At 42.4% G+C, this 16,895-nt stretch overlaps 2 protein-coding genes across 7 annotated transcripts in view; one reads left to right on the top strand and one right to left on the bottom strand.

Annotated features, from left to right (window-relative positions):
• Positions 1 to 16,895, top strand: part of LOC121535393 (receptor-type tyrosine-protein phosphatase F) — a 419,130-nt gene that overhangs the window by 123,971 nt on the left and 278,264 nt on the right. For 2 of the 3 annotated variants that reach the window (XM_045205949.1, XM_045205948.1), the window contains exon 1: positions 7,304 to 7,656. The exons of the other annotated variant lie outside the window; for it this stretch is intronic. The gene's annotated coding sequence lies outside the window, so the exon portion shown is untranslated. Of the gene's footprint in view, positions 1 to 7,303; positions 7,657 to 16,895 lie in introns of those variants that run through there. 3 annotated transcript variants of the gene reach the window in all.
• LOC121535394 overlaps positions 16,384 to 16,895 on the bottom strand; it is a 1,718-nt gene continuing 1,206 nt past the window's right edge. For 2 of the 4 annotated variants that reach the window (XR_005994736.2, XM_041842427.2), the window contains one exon: positions 16,384 to 16,895. This exon is cut by the window's right edge. Coding sequence is in view for 3 of the 4 variants with exons in the window: in XM_041842427.2 (XP_041698361.1) it covers positions 16,884 to 16,895 (12 nt within the window). In the remaining variant the exon portion in view is untranslated. The other 2 variants (XM_041842425.2, XM_041842426.2) reach the window with 1 other exon arrangement.

The following is a 16,895-nucleotide window of genomic DNA, read 5'->3' as shown; positions in this document are numbered from 1 at the left end:
AACAGGTTCTCTCTCTCTCTCTCTGTGTGTGTGTGTGTGTTTGGGGTGCGGGGTTGGGGGATGTCAGCCTCTGAATTCACTGAAGGGAGGAGGAGAAGTTGTCAACCTTTGAAATGTATTGAAAGGATTGGGGGATGGGCGCTGTGTATATGTGTGTCAAGTAATACATTCCCAGACTTCACTGGTGGTGTTTCCCAAGTCCCTTTGAGAGGGGGGGGGGGTGCAGTAGATTGAGTAGGACACTTTTACTAGCTTGAGCTTCAAATATAGAATACCAGATTCACACCAAGGAATCCGACTTCACACTGCTCCAAACTCTAAATTCACATGTAAGTGTGACGGTACTTAATCAGGCCGTGTCAACTCAATATATATGACCTTGAGACTGCTGCTATCTTCAAAGATGAACAATTCTCATTTGAGGCAGGCAAGGTCTTCAGTCTCACCGACTCCCTAGTGGGCAATTCCACAATAAGGTCAACCTGAGCATGAAAAAAACAAAATAGCTGATTTCCTAATTAAACTACTTTCATATTTACCTTGAATGTGTGTAGTACAGACTACAGTTGGCCTTTGTACTTTCCAAATGTAATGTTATTGTCACTACAAGGTATAACGTATAACATCCATAAACCTGGAGTGGCCCTAGTCTATTTGGGTAAAGGATGGTCAGTCCTTCCTAGACAACACTGATCTTTCTAAAGGGAAACAGCTTGCCAGGAGTTTGCGCAGGGTCCATATTAAACATAGTAGTGAGGGAGATTCCTTGTTTATTGTAGAAAACTCAGGCCCACAGAGCATGCCTGATATATGTGGTGTTGTTTGGAGCATTATTTTTTTTTAAACAGACAACAGGCCTAGGTCTTGGCTCAGCGCTGCACAATACCCAGAAGCCACAGCTCATGGAGTTTTTGCATTGTACATGTCTGTCTCACTATTTGTGCTTCTTATTGCAAGGCATTTCATTGTGAATATGAAAGGGGGAAAAACACCATTAACCATGGTGTTGCATCAGTCGGTGCACTAGCAATCCAAACAGTATTACAGAGCTGGGTGAACAAATCCTCTCCCCCAAAGGTCCAGAGGAACCACGTTTTTTCACTCAATTTTATTCCAAATCAAACATTTTATATTTTCAATATTAATGTTCATATTCTTCAATATTAATCAATTAATGTACAAAAAAGTTATTGAAATCAAAATACTACTCATATTTCAGACCAACCCGTAAAGCTTCATATGACACCAATGTTTGCTTTTTTAGCACCTACAGATAAAACATTATGCTGTATTAAAACCCCCTGAAGTCAATGTCCGCGGCCCCTGCAGAAATCTAATTGGTGTAGTAACAACATCCCCCTAGAAATCCGTCAGTTTAAGCTAGAGATATGTTTTTTTATTGTTGCATTGGATGGGTCTCAATCCACCGCATCCGCCAGTGTCGCACTTCCTCATCTGATGTGAAAGGTGGCAGAGCTAGAGAGGTGTTTGTCAGAGTGGCTTTTTATTCCTGATTTCAGTCAGAGAGAGCCGTTACCTGGCTACCCAGACTCCTTGCTCCGGCCAAACGCTACGCCACGCCACGCCTGCGGTCGTTAATTTCTTTCTCCGCATTGAGTCTGGATCCGAGTACCTCCCCAACCCTTCACCGAATGCGAACACATTCAAGGCTGTCTGATTGGTCCAGAAACCGATGGGTTGGGCCAGAGCCAGAAAACACATGGGTAAAGCGGTGGTTTGAAAATTCGTCATTGGCTTTGATACTCTGATTGGTTAGAGACGATCCAATCACTGATGACTTTGTTTTTGTACAACACCCCTCATGCCCCTCGTCACCACAAACAAATTCAATGATGGCCGTCTCAGACTAAAGTATGTAATTTAGTGTGAGTCGTCAGGCTAAGAGAACCCATGCCTCCAAATGAAATTTGGGGCAGTTCGCTAGTATTAGCGTTGGTAGGAACACGTTGTGATGGTTAACCTAATTGGAACCAATCTCTTGAGAGGACTGGATTGTTAATGTGTTCAAGACAGTTGAATGTTGAAGTCAGGCTTGTTAGATCTAAAACTGCTTCGGCCACTACATGTTGGTAGTTGAATGTTGAAGTCAGGCTTGTTAGATCTAAAACTGCTTCGGCCACTACATGTTGGTAGTTGAATGTTGAAGTCAGGCTTGTTAGATCTAAAATTGCTTCGGCCACTACATGTTGGTAGTTGAATGTTGAAGTCAGGCTTGTTAGATCTAAAACCGCCCGGGCACTACATGTTGGTAGTTGAATGTTGAAGTCAGGCTTGTTAGATCTAAAATTGCTTCGCCACTACATGTTGGTAGTTGAATGTTGAAGTCAGGCTTGTTAGATCTAAAACCGCTTCGGCCACTACATGTTGGTAGTTGAATGTTGAAGTCAGGCTTGTTAGATCTAAAATTGCTTCGGCCACTACATGTTGGTAGTTGAATGTTGAAGTCAGGCTTGTTAGATCTAAAACCGCTTCGGCCACTACATGTTGGTAGTTGAATGTTGAAGTCAGGCTTGTTAGATCTAAAATTGCTTCGGCCACTACATGTTGGTAGTTGAATGTTGAAGTCAGGCTTGTTAGATCTAAAACCGCTTCGGGCACTACATGTTGGTAGTTGAATGTTGAAGTCAGGCTTGTTAGATCTAAAACTGCTTCGGCCACTACATGTTGGTAGTTGAATGTTGAAGTCAGGCTTGTTAGATCTAAAACCGCTTCGGCCACTAGATGTTGAATGTTGAAGTCAGGCTTGTTAGATCTAAAACTGCTTCGGCCACTAGATGTTGGTAGTTGAATGTTGAAGTCAGGCTTGTTAGATCTAAAACCGCTTCGGCCACTACATGTTGGTAGTTGAATGTTGAAGTCAGGCTTGTTAGATCTAAAACCGCTTCAGCCACTACATGTTGAATGTTGAAGTCAGGCTTGTTAGATCTAAAACTGCTTCGGCCACTACATGTTGGTAGTTGAATGTTGAAGTCAGGCTTGTTAGATCTAAAACCGCTTCGGCCACTACATGTTGGTAGTTGAATGTTGAAGTCAGGCTTGTTAGATCTAAAATTGCTTCGGCCACTACATGTTGGTAGTTGAATGTTGAAGTCAGGCTTGTTAGATCTAAAACTGCTTCGGCCACTACATGTTGGTAGTTGAATGTTGAAGTCAGGCTTGTTAGATCTAAAACCGCTTCGGGCACTACATGTTGGTAGTTGAATGTTGAAGTCAGGCTTGTTAGATCTAAAATTGCTTCGGCCACTACATGTTGGTAGTTGAATGTTGAAGTCAGGCTTGTTAGATCTAAAACCGCTTCGGCCACTACATGTTGGTAGTTGAATGTTGAAGTCAGGCTTGTTAGATCTAAAACCGCTTCGGCCACTACATGTTGGTAGTTGAATGTTGAAGTCAGGCTTGTTAGATCTAAAACCGCTTCAGCCACTACATGTTGGTAGTTGAATGTTGAAGTCAGGCTTGTTAGATCTAAAACCGCTTCAGCCACTACATGTTGGTAGTTGAATGTTGAAGTCAGGCTTGTTAGATCTAAAATTGCTTCGGCCACTACATGTTGGTAGTTGAATGTTGAAGTCAGGCTTGTTAGATCTAAAACCACTTCGCCACTACATGTTGGTAGTTGAATGTTGAAGTCAGGCTTGTTAGATCTAAAACCGCTTCGGCCACTAGATGTTGAATGTTGAAGTCAGGCTTGTTAGATCTAAAACTGCTTCGGCCACTACATGTTGGTAGTTGAATGTTGAAGTCAGGCTTGTTAGATCTAAAACTGCTTCGGCCACTAGATGTTGAATGTTGAAGTCAGGCTTGTTAGATCTAATACCGCTTCGGCCACTACATGTTGGTAGTTGAATGTTGAAGTCAGGCTTGTTAGATCTAAAATTGCTTCGGCCACTACATGTTGGTAGTTGAATGTTGAAGTCAGGCTTGTTAGATCTAAAACCACTTCGGCCACTACATGTTGGTAGTTGAATGTTGAAGTCAGGCTTGTTAGATCTAAAACCGCTTCGGCCACTAGATGTTGAATGTTGAAGTCAGGCTTGTTAGATCTAAAACTGCTTCGGCCACTACATGTTGGTAGTTGAATGTTGAAGTCAGGCTTGTTAGATCTAAAACTGCTTCGGCCACTAGATGTTGAATGTTGAAGTCAGGCTTGTTAGATCTAATACCGCTTCGGCCACTACATGTTGGTAGTTGAATGTTGAAGTCAGGCTTGTTATATCTAAAACTGCTTCGGCCACTACATGTTGGTAGTTGAATGTTGAAGTCAGGCTTGTTAGATCTAAAACCACTTCGGCCACTACATGTTGGTAGTTGAATGTTGAAGTCAGGCTTGTTAGATCTAAAACTGCTTCGGCCACTACATGTTGGTAGTTGAATGTTGAAGTCAGGCTTGTTAGATCTAAAACTGCTTCGGCCACTACATGTTGGTTGTTGAATGTTGAAGTCAGGCTTGTTAGATCTAAAACTGCTTCGGCCACTACATGTTGGTAGTTGAATGTTGAAGTCAGGCTTGTTAGATCTAAAACCGCTTCGGCCACTACATGTTGGTAGTTGAATGTTGAAGTCAGGCTTGTTAGATCTAAAATTGCTTCGGCCACTACATGTTGGTAGTTGAATGTTGAAGTCAGGCTTGTTAGATCTAAAACCACTTCGGCCACTACATGTTGGTAGTTGAATGTTGAAGTTAGGCTTGTTAGATCTAAAACTGCTTCGGCCACTACATGTTGGTAGTTGAATGTTGAAGTCAGGCTTGTTAGATCTAAAACCGCTTCGGCCACTACATGTTGGTAGTTGAATGTTGAAGTTAGGCTTGTTAGATCTAAAACTCCTTCGGCCACTACATGTTGGTAGTTGAATGTTGAAGTCAGGCTTGTTAGATCTAAAACCGCTTCGGGCACTACATGTTGGTAGTTGAATGTTGAAGTCAGGCTTGTTAGATCTAAAATTGCTTCGGCCACTACATGTTGGTAGTTGAATGTTGAAGTCAGGCTTGTTAGATCTAAAACCGCTTCGGGCACTACATGTTGGTAGTTGAATGTTGAAGTCAGGCTTGTTAGATCTAAAACCGCTTCAGCCACTACATGTTGGTAGTTGAATGTTGAAGTCAGGCTTGTTAGATCTAAAATTGCTTCGGCCACTACATGTTGGTAGTTGAATGTTGAAGTCAGGCTTGTTAGATCTAAAACCGCTTCGGGCACTACATGTTGGTAGTTGAATGTTGAAGTCAGGCTTGTTAGATCTAAAATTGCTTCGGCCACTACATGTTGGTAGTTGAATGTTGAAGTCAGGCTTGTTAGATCTAAAATTGCTTCGGCCACTACATGTTGGTAGTTGAATGTTGAAGTCAGGCTTGTTAGATCTAAAATTGCTTCGGCCACTACATGTTGGTAGTTGAATGTTGAAGTCAGGCTTGTTAGATCTAAAACCGCTTCAGCCACTACATGTTGGTAGTTGAATGTTGAAGTCAGGCTTGTTAGATCTAAAACTGCTTCGGCCACTAGATGTTGGTAGTTGAATGTTGAAGTCAGGCTTGTTAGATCTAAAACTGCTTCGGCCACTACATGTTGGTAGTTGAATGTTGAAGTCAGGCTTGTTAGATCTAAAACCACTTCGGGCACTACATGTTGGTTGTTGAATGTTGAAGTCAGGCTTGTTAGATCTAAAACTGCTTCGGCCACTAGATGTTGGTAGTTGAATGTTGAAGTCAGGCTTGTTAGATCTAAAACTGCTTCGGCCACTACATGTTGGTAGTTGAATGTTGAAGTCAGGCTTGTTAGATCTAAAACCGCTTCGGCCACTACATGTTGGTAGTTGAATGTTGAAGTCAGGCTTGTTAGATCTAAAACTGCTTCGGCCACTACATGTTGGTAGTTGAATTTTGAAGTCAGGCTTGTTAGATCTAAAATTGCTTCGGCCACTACATGTTGGTAGTTGAATGTTGAAGTCAGGCTTGTTAGATCTAAAATTGCTTCGGCCACTACATGTTGGTAGTTGAATGTTGAAGTCAGGCTTGTTAGATCTAAAACTGCTTCGGCCACTACATGTTGGTAGTTGAATGTTGAAGTCAGGCTTGTTAGATCTAAAATTGCTTCGGCCACTACATGTTGGTAGTTGAATGTTGAAGTCAGGCTTGTTAGATCTAAAACCGCTTCGGGCACTACATGTTGGTAGTTGAATGTTGAAGTCAGGCTTGTTAGATCTAAAACCGCTTCGGCCACTACATGTTGGCAGTTGAATGTTGAAGTCAGGCTTGTTAGATCTAAAATTGCTTCGGCCACAACATGTTGGTAGTTGATTGTTGAAGTCAGGCTTGTTAGATCTAAAACTGCTTCGGCCACTACATGTTGGTAGTTGGTTTTGTAACCTCAGGCTCTTTCTATTGACCTCTGTTTACTTCTCTCTCTGTCTGTGTCAATGGATAGGTTTTAGGAAGTGGACAAGTTACAGCCTATGTCTTTACAAAGGTTTCATGTTTATTTCAGGATTATTATAACTACTTTGGTTTTGGTTTTGATAGTTGGTTTTGATAGTTGGTTTTGGAACCAACCAAAGTTGTTTTACTTGACCTTTTACCGTTTTCATTTAAACAGCCATCTCCCAGTCAGACCTTGAAAATCCGAGTTAAATAATTCTGGTAAATAATTTAGGCTAGACTCTGCTACTTATCTTGTATTTATTTCACATTCACAGACTTGCACTGGCAGGGAAATCATAGCTGTAAAAACACACATACCCCAAACCCTTTTTGTGGTGCACAGGTAAACTCCAACAGGTAAACTCCAACCGACTCTCTTGTTGGTCAGAGTTCAGGAAGCCAATCCATGTCCTGCCCCCTCTTCCCAGTGAAATCTGACACCCTATGACATCACAGGTTGGAGCTTGGCTCCTTCCCGGATCTGTGTGAACACAGCTCAGTGTGTGATCAACCTTTGGTGCTGAAGGGTCTCTCTGCAAACTGCTATAGACTCTCCCCTCCGTACTACAGAGTAGTAGAGTGGAGAGTCATCACTGAAGGGAGAGAGAGAGAGAGAGAGAGAGAGAGAGAGAGAGAGAGAGAGAGAGAGAGAGAGAGAGAGAGAGAGAGAGAGAGAGAGAGAGAGAGAGAGAGAGAGAGAGAGAGAGAGAGAGAGAGAGAGAGAGAGAGAGACGAGACGAGACGAGACGAGACGAGACGAGACGAGAGACGAGAGAGCGAGACGAGACGAGACGAGAGAGAGAGAGAGAGAGAGAGAGAGAGAGAGAGAGAGAGAGAGAGAGAGAGAGAGAGAGAGAGAGAGAGAGAGAGAGAGAGAGAGAGAGAGAGAGAGAGAGAGAGAGAGAGAGAGAGAGAGAGAGCATTTCCTTCAGGCTTGTGAACTGTTAGTAGTGAATTAGCTAAGCAGGGGGAAGAGCGATTTGAGTTCTGTAAGGAGAGATTTCTTTAAGGAATCTCTTAACGTTCCCTGGATTCTGGTGGATATTCCTTAAGGATTTCTGGAAGGATTATCTTAACCTTCCCTGGATTCTGGAGGATATTCCTTAAAGATTTCTGGAAGGATTTGGATATACTGGTAGAACATTCTTGGGACTAACTGCCAAAAGAAGGTTTCTCACAGGAATAAAAATATATATTTTTTCTAGTGATTTTTATAGATCTAGGTAAGTGACATTTTGAATGTTTCTGTTGTAAAACATGGTAATGGAAGTGACTGAAACTAAGACTGAAACTTTGGACTAGCAAATTAGTAGGCTACTTCAGTTTTTTCCCCTTCAGCACAGGTGTCAATTCGAAAAAAAGAAACAAAAATACAATTCCCCCCCCAAAAAGATCCTTGTTAACTTGGCTCTTAAAAGAACTAGGTTGATGTGATTCACTTCTTCAATACTGAGGTGTTTTCTTTCTATTCTTTTGTGGCCTTTTTCTTTTTGTCCTTGTTCACTCTTCCTTGTTAAGCCAAAACAATAGTTTAGCCTTCTCCTGGCTCAGCTCTATTGGTTGGCTCTCTGGTAAACGACCCTGTCTGGTGCAAACCCTCCCCTGTTTTCTTTAACAGGACTTTGAATAGCGGGTTCGTGGTGTGTCCCCTAGATACCGCTGTTAAGGTGAGGCGCCCCTGCGGAGTCTACAGCAGTGCTACTTGCAGGGCCCAATAACCTGTTTTTCCAGTTGTCTGTCGTTGGGTCCCAAATGGCACCGTATTCTACGGCCCATAGGGCGTTGGTCAAAAGAAGTGCACTGTGTTGGGAATAGGGTGCCGTTTGGAACGCAGCCTTTATCTCCCCTGGCAATCTACAGGCTACTGTTTCAGCAACAAGAATTTCAGTTAAAAAAGAGCTACTGTGGTTCTGAGCTGCTGTGGTTCTGAGCTGCTGAGGTTGGGATTGGGAGGTCCCCTAGTAGGAGAAGGAAGGCTTTTTCCTGGAGTTTGAAAAACAGTGCCAATTCAAGGCTTTTGAAAGCTTTAAAAACAGTTCACGGTTTAGGCACAGTGTTTTCATTTAAAATGTATGCTTAGCCCACATGATTATCCGCGAAAGGTTAGCGTTGTCCAAGGGTTAGGCTGATTAAATAGTGTGTGTTAGTTTTAGGTGTGAGTATTCAATGGAAAACAGTATTTTTTCAAACAGCTTTGGCCTGTGTTCTTTTGGGCTTTTTGAACGTATTCTCTATAGAATCTTTAGCAGGGTAATGAAATAGCCTAGCCGATATGCTGGTGGATTCCTTTCTCTTTATATTGTGTTAGCATTAGCTTAGCAGAGTATCCATATTCTTCCCAACAATTAGGCCTATTTGCTATAATACTTTTATATATTTTTTACACTTAGGCCTATATTATAAAACAATTTCTCAATAGCGTGTTTATAGCGTTAGTTTAGCAGAGTAATGGCAGCAGGTGTTGCTCAATATAAGCCTGTTGCTCAATGTTGGGCTAGGCAGTGTCACGGACAGAATGAATACAGAGAGAAAAAAAATACCAAATATCCTTTTAGCAGCTTGTTCTGTTCCACCAGAGCTGTCTTAAGCTCTCAGGGCACACTGTGTAAAGACAACATGTCTGTCTTGCTTTGTTTGGCATGAAAAGACCACATTTCCCCAAGGGGTGTTCTCCTCCCAGGCAGAGAGCAGAGAACTGAGCGCCTCCTCTGTCCTCCTGGCCTGGCCAAATCAGGGTCTGTATTCACAAAGAGTTACAGAGTAGGATCTAGGATCAGTTTTTTCCTTTTTATATCATTATATGTCACTCCTACTCTGAGAAACTTTGTAAATGCAGGCCAAGAACCTCACTCTCACGTCTCTTAGTTAATCGCTCACTAACCACTAACCTGTTGCAACCCCTGGGAGAGAATTACTATGTATTGTGTGAGCGACTTACAGGAGCAATTAAGGTTAAGTGCCTTGCTCAAGGGCACATAGACAGATTTTTCACCTAGTCTGAACCAGCGACCTTTCGGTTTCTGGTCTAGCACTACCAGTAAACGGCTACCTGCCGACTGGTTCCTTCTCTTATCCTCTGGGGCTGACCTCTTGGGATCGCTCTCCTCATTCCATGTTTAACGTCTCAGCCAATGCCGCTGCGGGCAAACACTCCGTGGGGTGGTTATAGAGTCCATGGTCTGACAGTTGGTTGGCTCTGAGAAAATAACTTGGTCGGCTCAGGGAAATAACATTTGACCGTGTCCCAAATCACACCCTGTTCAGTACATAGTGCACTACTTTTGACAAAGAGCACTATGGGCCCTATGGCTTGTCAGAGAGGAAGAAGTGATCTCTCATCTTCGTTGATGTGAGTGGCGGGGGGGAGGGGCTTGGTGTGTGTGTGTAAATGGGAAGGTGAACAGCACAGAAGGAGCAGAGGAGACGACACTAATAAGACGACACTAATAAGACGACACTAATAAGACGACACTAATAAGACAACACTAATAAGACAACACTAATAAGACAACATGAGAACAACTGGAGATAAACTGTCATAAAAACAACAAAATAATATAACTTGATTCTTGCGGCATTTGGAATATCACGCAAGAACATACATTCAAATTAATTCGATTTTTTTTTGCATTTGAGGTTTGGTGCAACAGAATCGGTCATTTGGACACCAAAACACATGGAGACAGTATTTTACTGTAATAGAGGAGAAGTTAACCTTTCTAACGATACCCTTTTTATGTCTCAACTCCTCAAATTGAGCGTAGAGCAGATGCTACTAAAACGGGAGTATCAATGAACATTGATTGTTCGCGTGGCATTGCGGTACCACGTACCGCTGGCAGCGTTTTAGCCAAAGACTGTTATACTAGCTGTCTAGTCTGTGTTTTATAAATGTGCAATAAGCATGAATCACAATTATATAAGGAATTGGCAACTCGTTCTCATTCTGAGAAATTAGGTAGGCCATTTGATTTCAACATCTTAAAGTGGACAGGCTAGCATGCTGTTCAAACAGCTGGAGACGGACAGAAGGGTGTGTTCATAACAATTCAACTGCTCTACCTTGTTAGCTAGCAAATAGATCCATGTTGGCTAAACTTGAAATAGAAAAGATTAGCTGGCTAGTCACTAGGACGTGGGCTTGTGCTTGAGAGATTGTTTATGATTTTGATAAAATATATTTTGATAAAATAATGACATTATTAGTGGGTCTTGTGGTTGTGGAAAACTTATATTTAGCCTAGGTATAATTTCACGATCCCTGAATTCATTAGATTATTGCTGACTGTCTGAAATGCAGTGTATTTTACCTTTAATTGTACAACAAAACGTATTCAGAGAAAACATAAAAAAATAACAAAATTATCAGTTTCTCTGGTTTTACTATTTATAGGTATGTGTTTGGGTAAAAATACATTTTTTGTTTTATTCTATAAACTACTGACAACATTTCTCCCAAATTACAAATAAAAAATATTGTCATTTAGAGCATTTATTTGCAGAAAATGACAACTGGTCAAAACAACAAAAAAGATGCAGTGTTGTCAGACCTCGAATAATGCCATCCAGCTGGTCCTATTGCAAGAGGATAGTGATGACCACAGCAGTGGTTCTTATACTTTTCCTCGTTAAATAAGAATTGGGTAATGTGATCACCTAATCAGTACCTAATTCAGTAGAATGAGGTGTGCCTGTGTTGGAATTCAACAGACACTGGAATGGAATGGCTGTCATACATGTAGAGATGCTTATTTAAGAAAAATCTGCTGTGGTCTCTTAATTTTTTCCACAGCTGTATATCGTAAATCGGCCATAAGTTTGAATAAACTGAGATATGATTTCTAGGCCATATCACCCAGCCTTAATTGGCCCTGGTCAAAAGTAGTGCACTACATGGAGAATAGGGTGCCATTTGGGATGTAAGCTCACTACATGGAGAATAGGGTGCCATTTGGAAATGCAAGCTCTGTTGTTTGTTCTGCTGGTATTTGATCGGTTTATTTGGTCAAACAAACACTCAGCAGTATCCTCCTGCGCTTTAGGGCGTTGTCGGGAGATTTAAGGTGAGCCTCTTTTAACTTTTTGCAATGTGAGGCACACAGACTCAAAAACTGGTAACTAGTTTCACGTCCTGCCGTCAGTGCACTGTCTGATCCCGTAGCCTTGGTTTCTAACATCCAATATCGGTTGGTCTGTTGCTTCCCAACATTTTTACAGGGCTAACTGAGACACAGAAACGGGCTGAGAATCTGTTTAGATCCTTTACAATGCTTTGTCTGTTCCAATTCTTTTCATAAATCACTCACTCTAGTCCCCAGTGGAACCCTCAAATGTAGTTAACTACAGAAAGGTATGTCTTTCTCTGTTGGAACTAGATTTCCCATTAGTGGGTGATTTGGAGGGACGACGAATGGTATAATAGTTTAGTGCGTGTGTGTGTGTGTGTGTGTGTGTGTGTGTGTGTGTGTGTGTGTGTGTGTGTGTGTGTGTGTGTGTGTGTTTGTCTGTCTGTGACTGTCTCTGTGTGCGGTGTGTGTGTGTGTGTGTGTGATGGACGTTTAGCACTATAATGGATCACCTTAGCACTATAATGGATCACCTTAGCACTATAATGGATCACCTTTGTCTACGTGTCTTGTTCCCAGGCTGGACATAACAGAGAGAGCTTTACCATCACAGAAAAATGTCTGAGAAGGTGAACGGGCCCGGACCCACGGTCACAACATAATGAATGGGCATGTGACTTAGACTGCTGTACACACACTCAATACAAAAGGTTTTTGCCATCATCATGAGGACTATTGAATTATAAAAACCGTTGTTCTCCACTTAATGTAGGTCACTCCAGTGACTTAAATTGTATTAAGAATTTGTACTGAGACTGCAAAAAGTATTTGTTATGCTGTTAGAAAAATGTGTTATTACGCAAGGAAGGATGACTGGTCTTAGTGATGTAATCCCCCTCATGATGATTCATCTCTAGACATTATCTGACAGTCACTCTGAACTAGAGCCCTCAGCCCTGAATGTTATGTGATAATGTCAATCAGAGGCCACTGCCTGCATTATCTGATCGTCGTCACATGGGCTTCTGTCACCCAGGAGACAGGAGAGGAGAGGATGAGATGATAGGGGCAGAGCTGGTGTTGAGGGATCAGCAGAGCTATGACAGGAGAGACGTCCTGATACACTCTACTCGTTCATTAGGAGTTGCTGCTGGAGATCAGTGTCCTGATACCCTCTAGTCGTTATTAGGAGTTACTGCTTTAGATCAAATAAGCCACACGGATGTGCACAAGCATGACACACACATGACCACGCGTTCAGTCATGTATTGCTCAAGTTCTCTGAACAGAATATAGATACTAGAATACAATAGATAACACAGGGAAGTCATTGAAAACAGAGGACCTTGTAGTTTCTTATTGCCAATCTCTTTGGGGAAGCCTGGTTGTGTAGCCTATTGATATGGACTGTGCTGTGTAGTCCCCGGATCATAATCTTATGCTAATTAGCGTATTTGTTCTTATGTGTTTAGCTCCTCACCCTTGTTATAAGATCCATATCAATTTACGTCTTATTTTGTCTTTGTGTAGTAAGCCTAGCAAAGTTGCAACCGCCACCGTTTAGCGCTTAAATATATTTTTTTGGGGGGGGGTCACATTTAGCTCTGCGGCGGGTGGCTGTGTGGTCATCGTCCCAACAGAAGGGGAGGAAGCATAAAATCCGCTTTGTGGGAAGTGACATTTCCCTGCTCGCCTCGCTAAAACTAATTTCACTTCCAAATCATGCCATTACTCCACTGCTGATTGAAGCAGCATCCATTTGGAAGCAGATGCATTGTGTGTGTGTGTGTGTGTGTGTGTGTGTGTGTGTTTGGTACAGTGCCTTCTGAAAGTATTCATTCCCCTTGACTTATTCCACATTTGGTTGTGTTACAGCCTGAATTCAAAATAGATTAAATTGATTTTTTTTCTCACCCATCTACACACAATATCCCATAATGACAAAGCGAAAACATGTTTTTAGAAATGTTTGCAAATGTATTGAAAATGAAATACAGAAATATCTCATTTACATAAGTATTCACACCCCTGAGTCAATACTTTGTAGAAGCACCTTTGGCAGCGATTACAGCTGTGAGTCTTTCTGGGTAAGTCTCTAAGAGCAACATCTGCCCATTATTATTTTCAAAATTCTTCCACCTTTGTCAAATTGGCTATTGATCATTGCTAAACCATTTTCAGGTCTTGCCATAGATTTTCAAGTAGATTTAAGTCAAAACTATAACATTCACTGTCTTCTTGGTAAGCAACTCCAGTGTAGATTTGGCCTTGTGTTTTAGGTTATTGTCCTGCTGAAAGGTGAATTCATCTCACAGTGTCTGGTGGAAAGCACACCCATAACATGATGCAGCCACCACTATACTTGAAAATATGGAGAGTGGTACTCAGAGATGTGTTGTATTGGATTTGCCTCAAACATAACACTTTGTATTCAGGATATTCCTTTGCCACATGTTTTGCAGATTTACTTTAGTGCAAACAGGATGCATGTTTTGGAATTGTTTTATTCTGTACAGGCTTACTTCTTTTCACTCTGTCAATTAGATTAGTATTGTGGAGTAACTACAATGTTGTTGATCCATCCTCAGTTTTCTCCTATCACAGCCATTCAACTCTGTAACTGTTTTAAAGTCACTATTGGCCTCATGGTGAAATCCCTGAGTGGTTTCCTTCCACTCCGGCAACTGAGTTAGGAAGGATGCCTGTAACTTTGTAGTGACTGGGTGTATTGATACACCATCCAAAATGTAATGAATAACTTTACCATGCTCAAAGGGATATTCAATATCTGCTTTTTTTTTTTTTTTCCCCCCATCTACCAATAGGTGCCCTTCTTTGTGAGGCATTGGAAAACCTCCCTGGTCTTTGTGGTTGAATCTGTGTTTGAAATTCACTCGCTCGACCGAGGGACCTTACATATAATTGTGTGTGTGGTACAGAGAAGAGGTAGTAACACTGTTATTGCAGTCCATGCAGCTTATTATCTGACTTGTTAAGCACGTTTTTACTCCTCAACGTTTTTAGGCTTGCCGTAACAAAGGGGTTGAATACTTATTGACTCGAGACATTTCAGCTTTTCATTTTGAATTAATTTGTAAAAATTTGAAAAACATAATTCTACTTTGACATTAAGGGGTATTGTGTGTAGGCCAGTGTAATTTTTTCTCTCCAATTTAATCAATTTTAAATTCAGGCTGTAACACAACAAAATGTGGGAAAAGTCAAGAGTGTGAATACTTTCTGGAGGCACTTCAGAAGTATTGTATGGCAGGCATATTTAGTTAGTAGCAATGTTATGGAGGCATTTTTATTAAGAGCAGGTTAGAAAAGAGGCAGGTGATGCAAATGAAAAACCATGGAGGAGATGGAACGTGTTCTGTCATTACTCTACTGATTGGGAAACGGCTGTAAACCCCTTTCTGTCATATAGAGTAGAGATGGGATCAGGTTGTGGACTTGCAGGTGAGACACAGGCCACCTTCCAAAGTCTAGCCTATAGCAATGTCTATGGCATACCACATACCACTTACCAATACATTGCTTCATACTTCAGTAGTGCGGTAGTGAGGATATTGAGGTCAATCTGGAGGCGGAAGAAACACACACCTGGTTAGGAGAGGTGCTGGCTAGCAGAGTAGAACACCTGTTTAGGAGAGGTGCTGGCTAGCAGAGTAGAACACCTGTTTAGGAGAGGTGCTGGCTAGCAGAGTAGAACACCTGTTTAGGAGAGGTGCTGGCTAGCAGAGTAGAACACCTGTTTAGGAGAGGTGCTGGCTAGCAGAGTAGAACACCTGTTTAGGAGAGGTGCTGGCTAGCAGAGTAGAACACCTGTTTAGGAGAGGTGCTGGCTAGCAGAGTAGAACACCTGTTTAGGAGAGGTGCTGGCTAGCAGAGTAGAACACCTGTTTAGGAGAGGTGCTGGCTAGCAGAGTAGAACACCTGTTTAGGAGAGGTGCTGGCTAGCAGAGTAGAACACCTGTTTAGGAGAGGTGCTGGCTAGCAGAGTAGAACACCTGTTTAGGAGAGGTGCTGGCTAGCAGAGTAGAACACCTGTTTAGGAGAGGTGCTGGCTAGCAGAGTAGAACACCTGTTTAGGAGAGGTGCTGGCTAGCAGAGTAGAACACCTGTTTAGGAGAGGTGCTGGCTAGCAGAGTAGAACACCTGTTTAGGAGAGGTGCTGGCTAGCAGAGTAGAACACCTGTTTAGGAGAGGTGCTGGCTAGCAGAGTAGAACACCTGTTTAGGAGAGGTGCTGGCTAGCAGAGTAGAACACCTGTTTAGGAGAGGTGCTGGCTAGCAGAGTAGAACACCTGTTTAGGAGAGGTGCTGGCTAGCAGAGTAGAACACTTTAAAAAGAAAAGGAGAGTCTCTAGGAGCTCAGACACAATAATTAATAACCAATGTTTGGACAGACAAGCTGTCTTCATCAGGGTATAATGACAAACACTGCAGATCACTAGTTTATAGAGGACACACAGGTGTCTGTAATCATGGACAGCTATGGTATAATTTAATCGGTCGATTTACAAATATCAATAGAACATGAATGGATTAAAAGTAAGGATATTGAAGCAGAGCCATAGAGGACCTTGTCTTTGAGATGCTCTCCACCCTGACCTCTCCTCACCAACTCATCCATGTGAAGTAGTTCTCCATCCTGACCTCTCCTCACCACCTCATCCATGTGAAGTAGTTCTCCATCCTGACCTCTCCTCACCACCTCATCCATGTGAAGTAGTTCTCCATCCTGACCTCTCCTCAGCATGTGAAGTAGTTCTCCATCCTGACCTCTCCTCACCACCTCATCCATGTGAAGTAGTTATCCACCCTGACCTCTCTCACCACCTCATCCATGTGAAGTAGTTCTCCATCCTGACCTCTCCTCACCACCTCATCCATGTGAAGTAGTTCTCCACCCTGACCTCTCCTCACCACCTCATCCATGTGAAGTAGTTCTCCATCCTGACCTCTCCTCACCACCTCATCCATGTGAAGTAGTTATCCACCCTGACCTCTCCTCACCACCTCATCCATGTGAAGTAGTTCTCCATCCTGACCTCTCCTCACCACCTCATCCATGTGAAGTAGTTCTCCACCCTGACCTCTCCTCATCACCTCATCCATGTGAAGTAGTTCTCCATCCTGACCTCTCCTCAGCATGTGAAGTAGTTCTCCATCCTGACCTCTCCTCACCACCTCATCCATGTGAAGTAGTTCTCCATCCTGACCTCTCCTCAGCATGTGAAGTAGTTCTCCATCCTGACCTCTCCTCACCACCTCATCCATGTGAAGTAGTTCTCCACCCTGACCTCTCCTCACCACCTCATCCATGTGAAGTAGTTCTCCATCCTGACCTCTCCTCACCACCTCATCCATGTGAAGTAGTTATCCACCCTG

Source organism: Coregonus clupeaformis, chromosome 21, assembly GCF_020615455.1.
Source record: "Coregonus clupeaformis isolate EN_2021a chromosome 21, ASM2061545v1, whole genome shotgun sequence".
Classification (NCBI taxonomy): domain Eukaryota; kingdom Metazoa; phylum Chordata; class Actinopteri; order Salmoniformes; family Salmonidae; genus Coregonus; species Coregonus clupeaformis.
The sequence above is the reverse complement of the archived record's forward strand: the minus strand, read 5'-3'. Positions and strand labels throughout refer to the sequence as shown.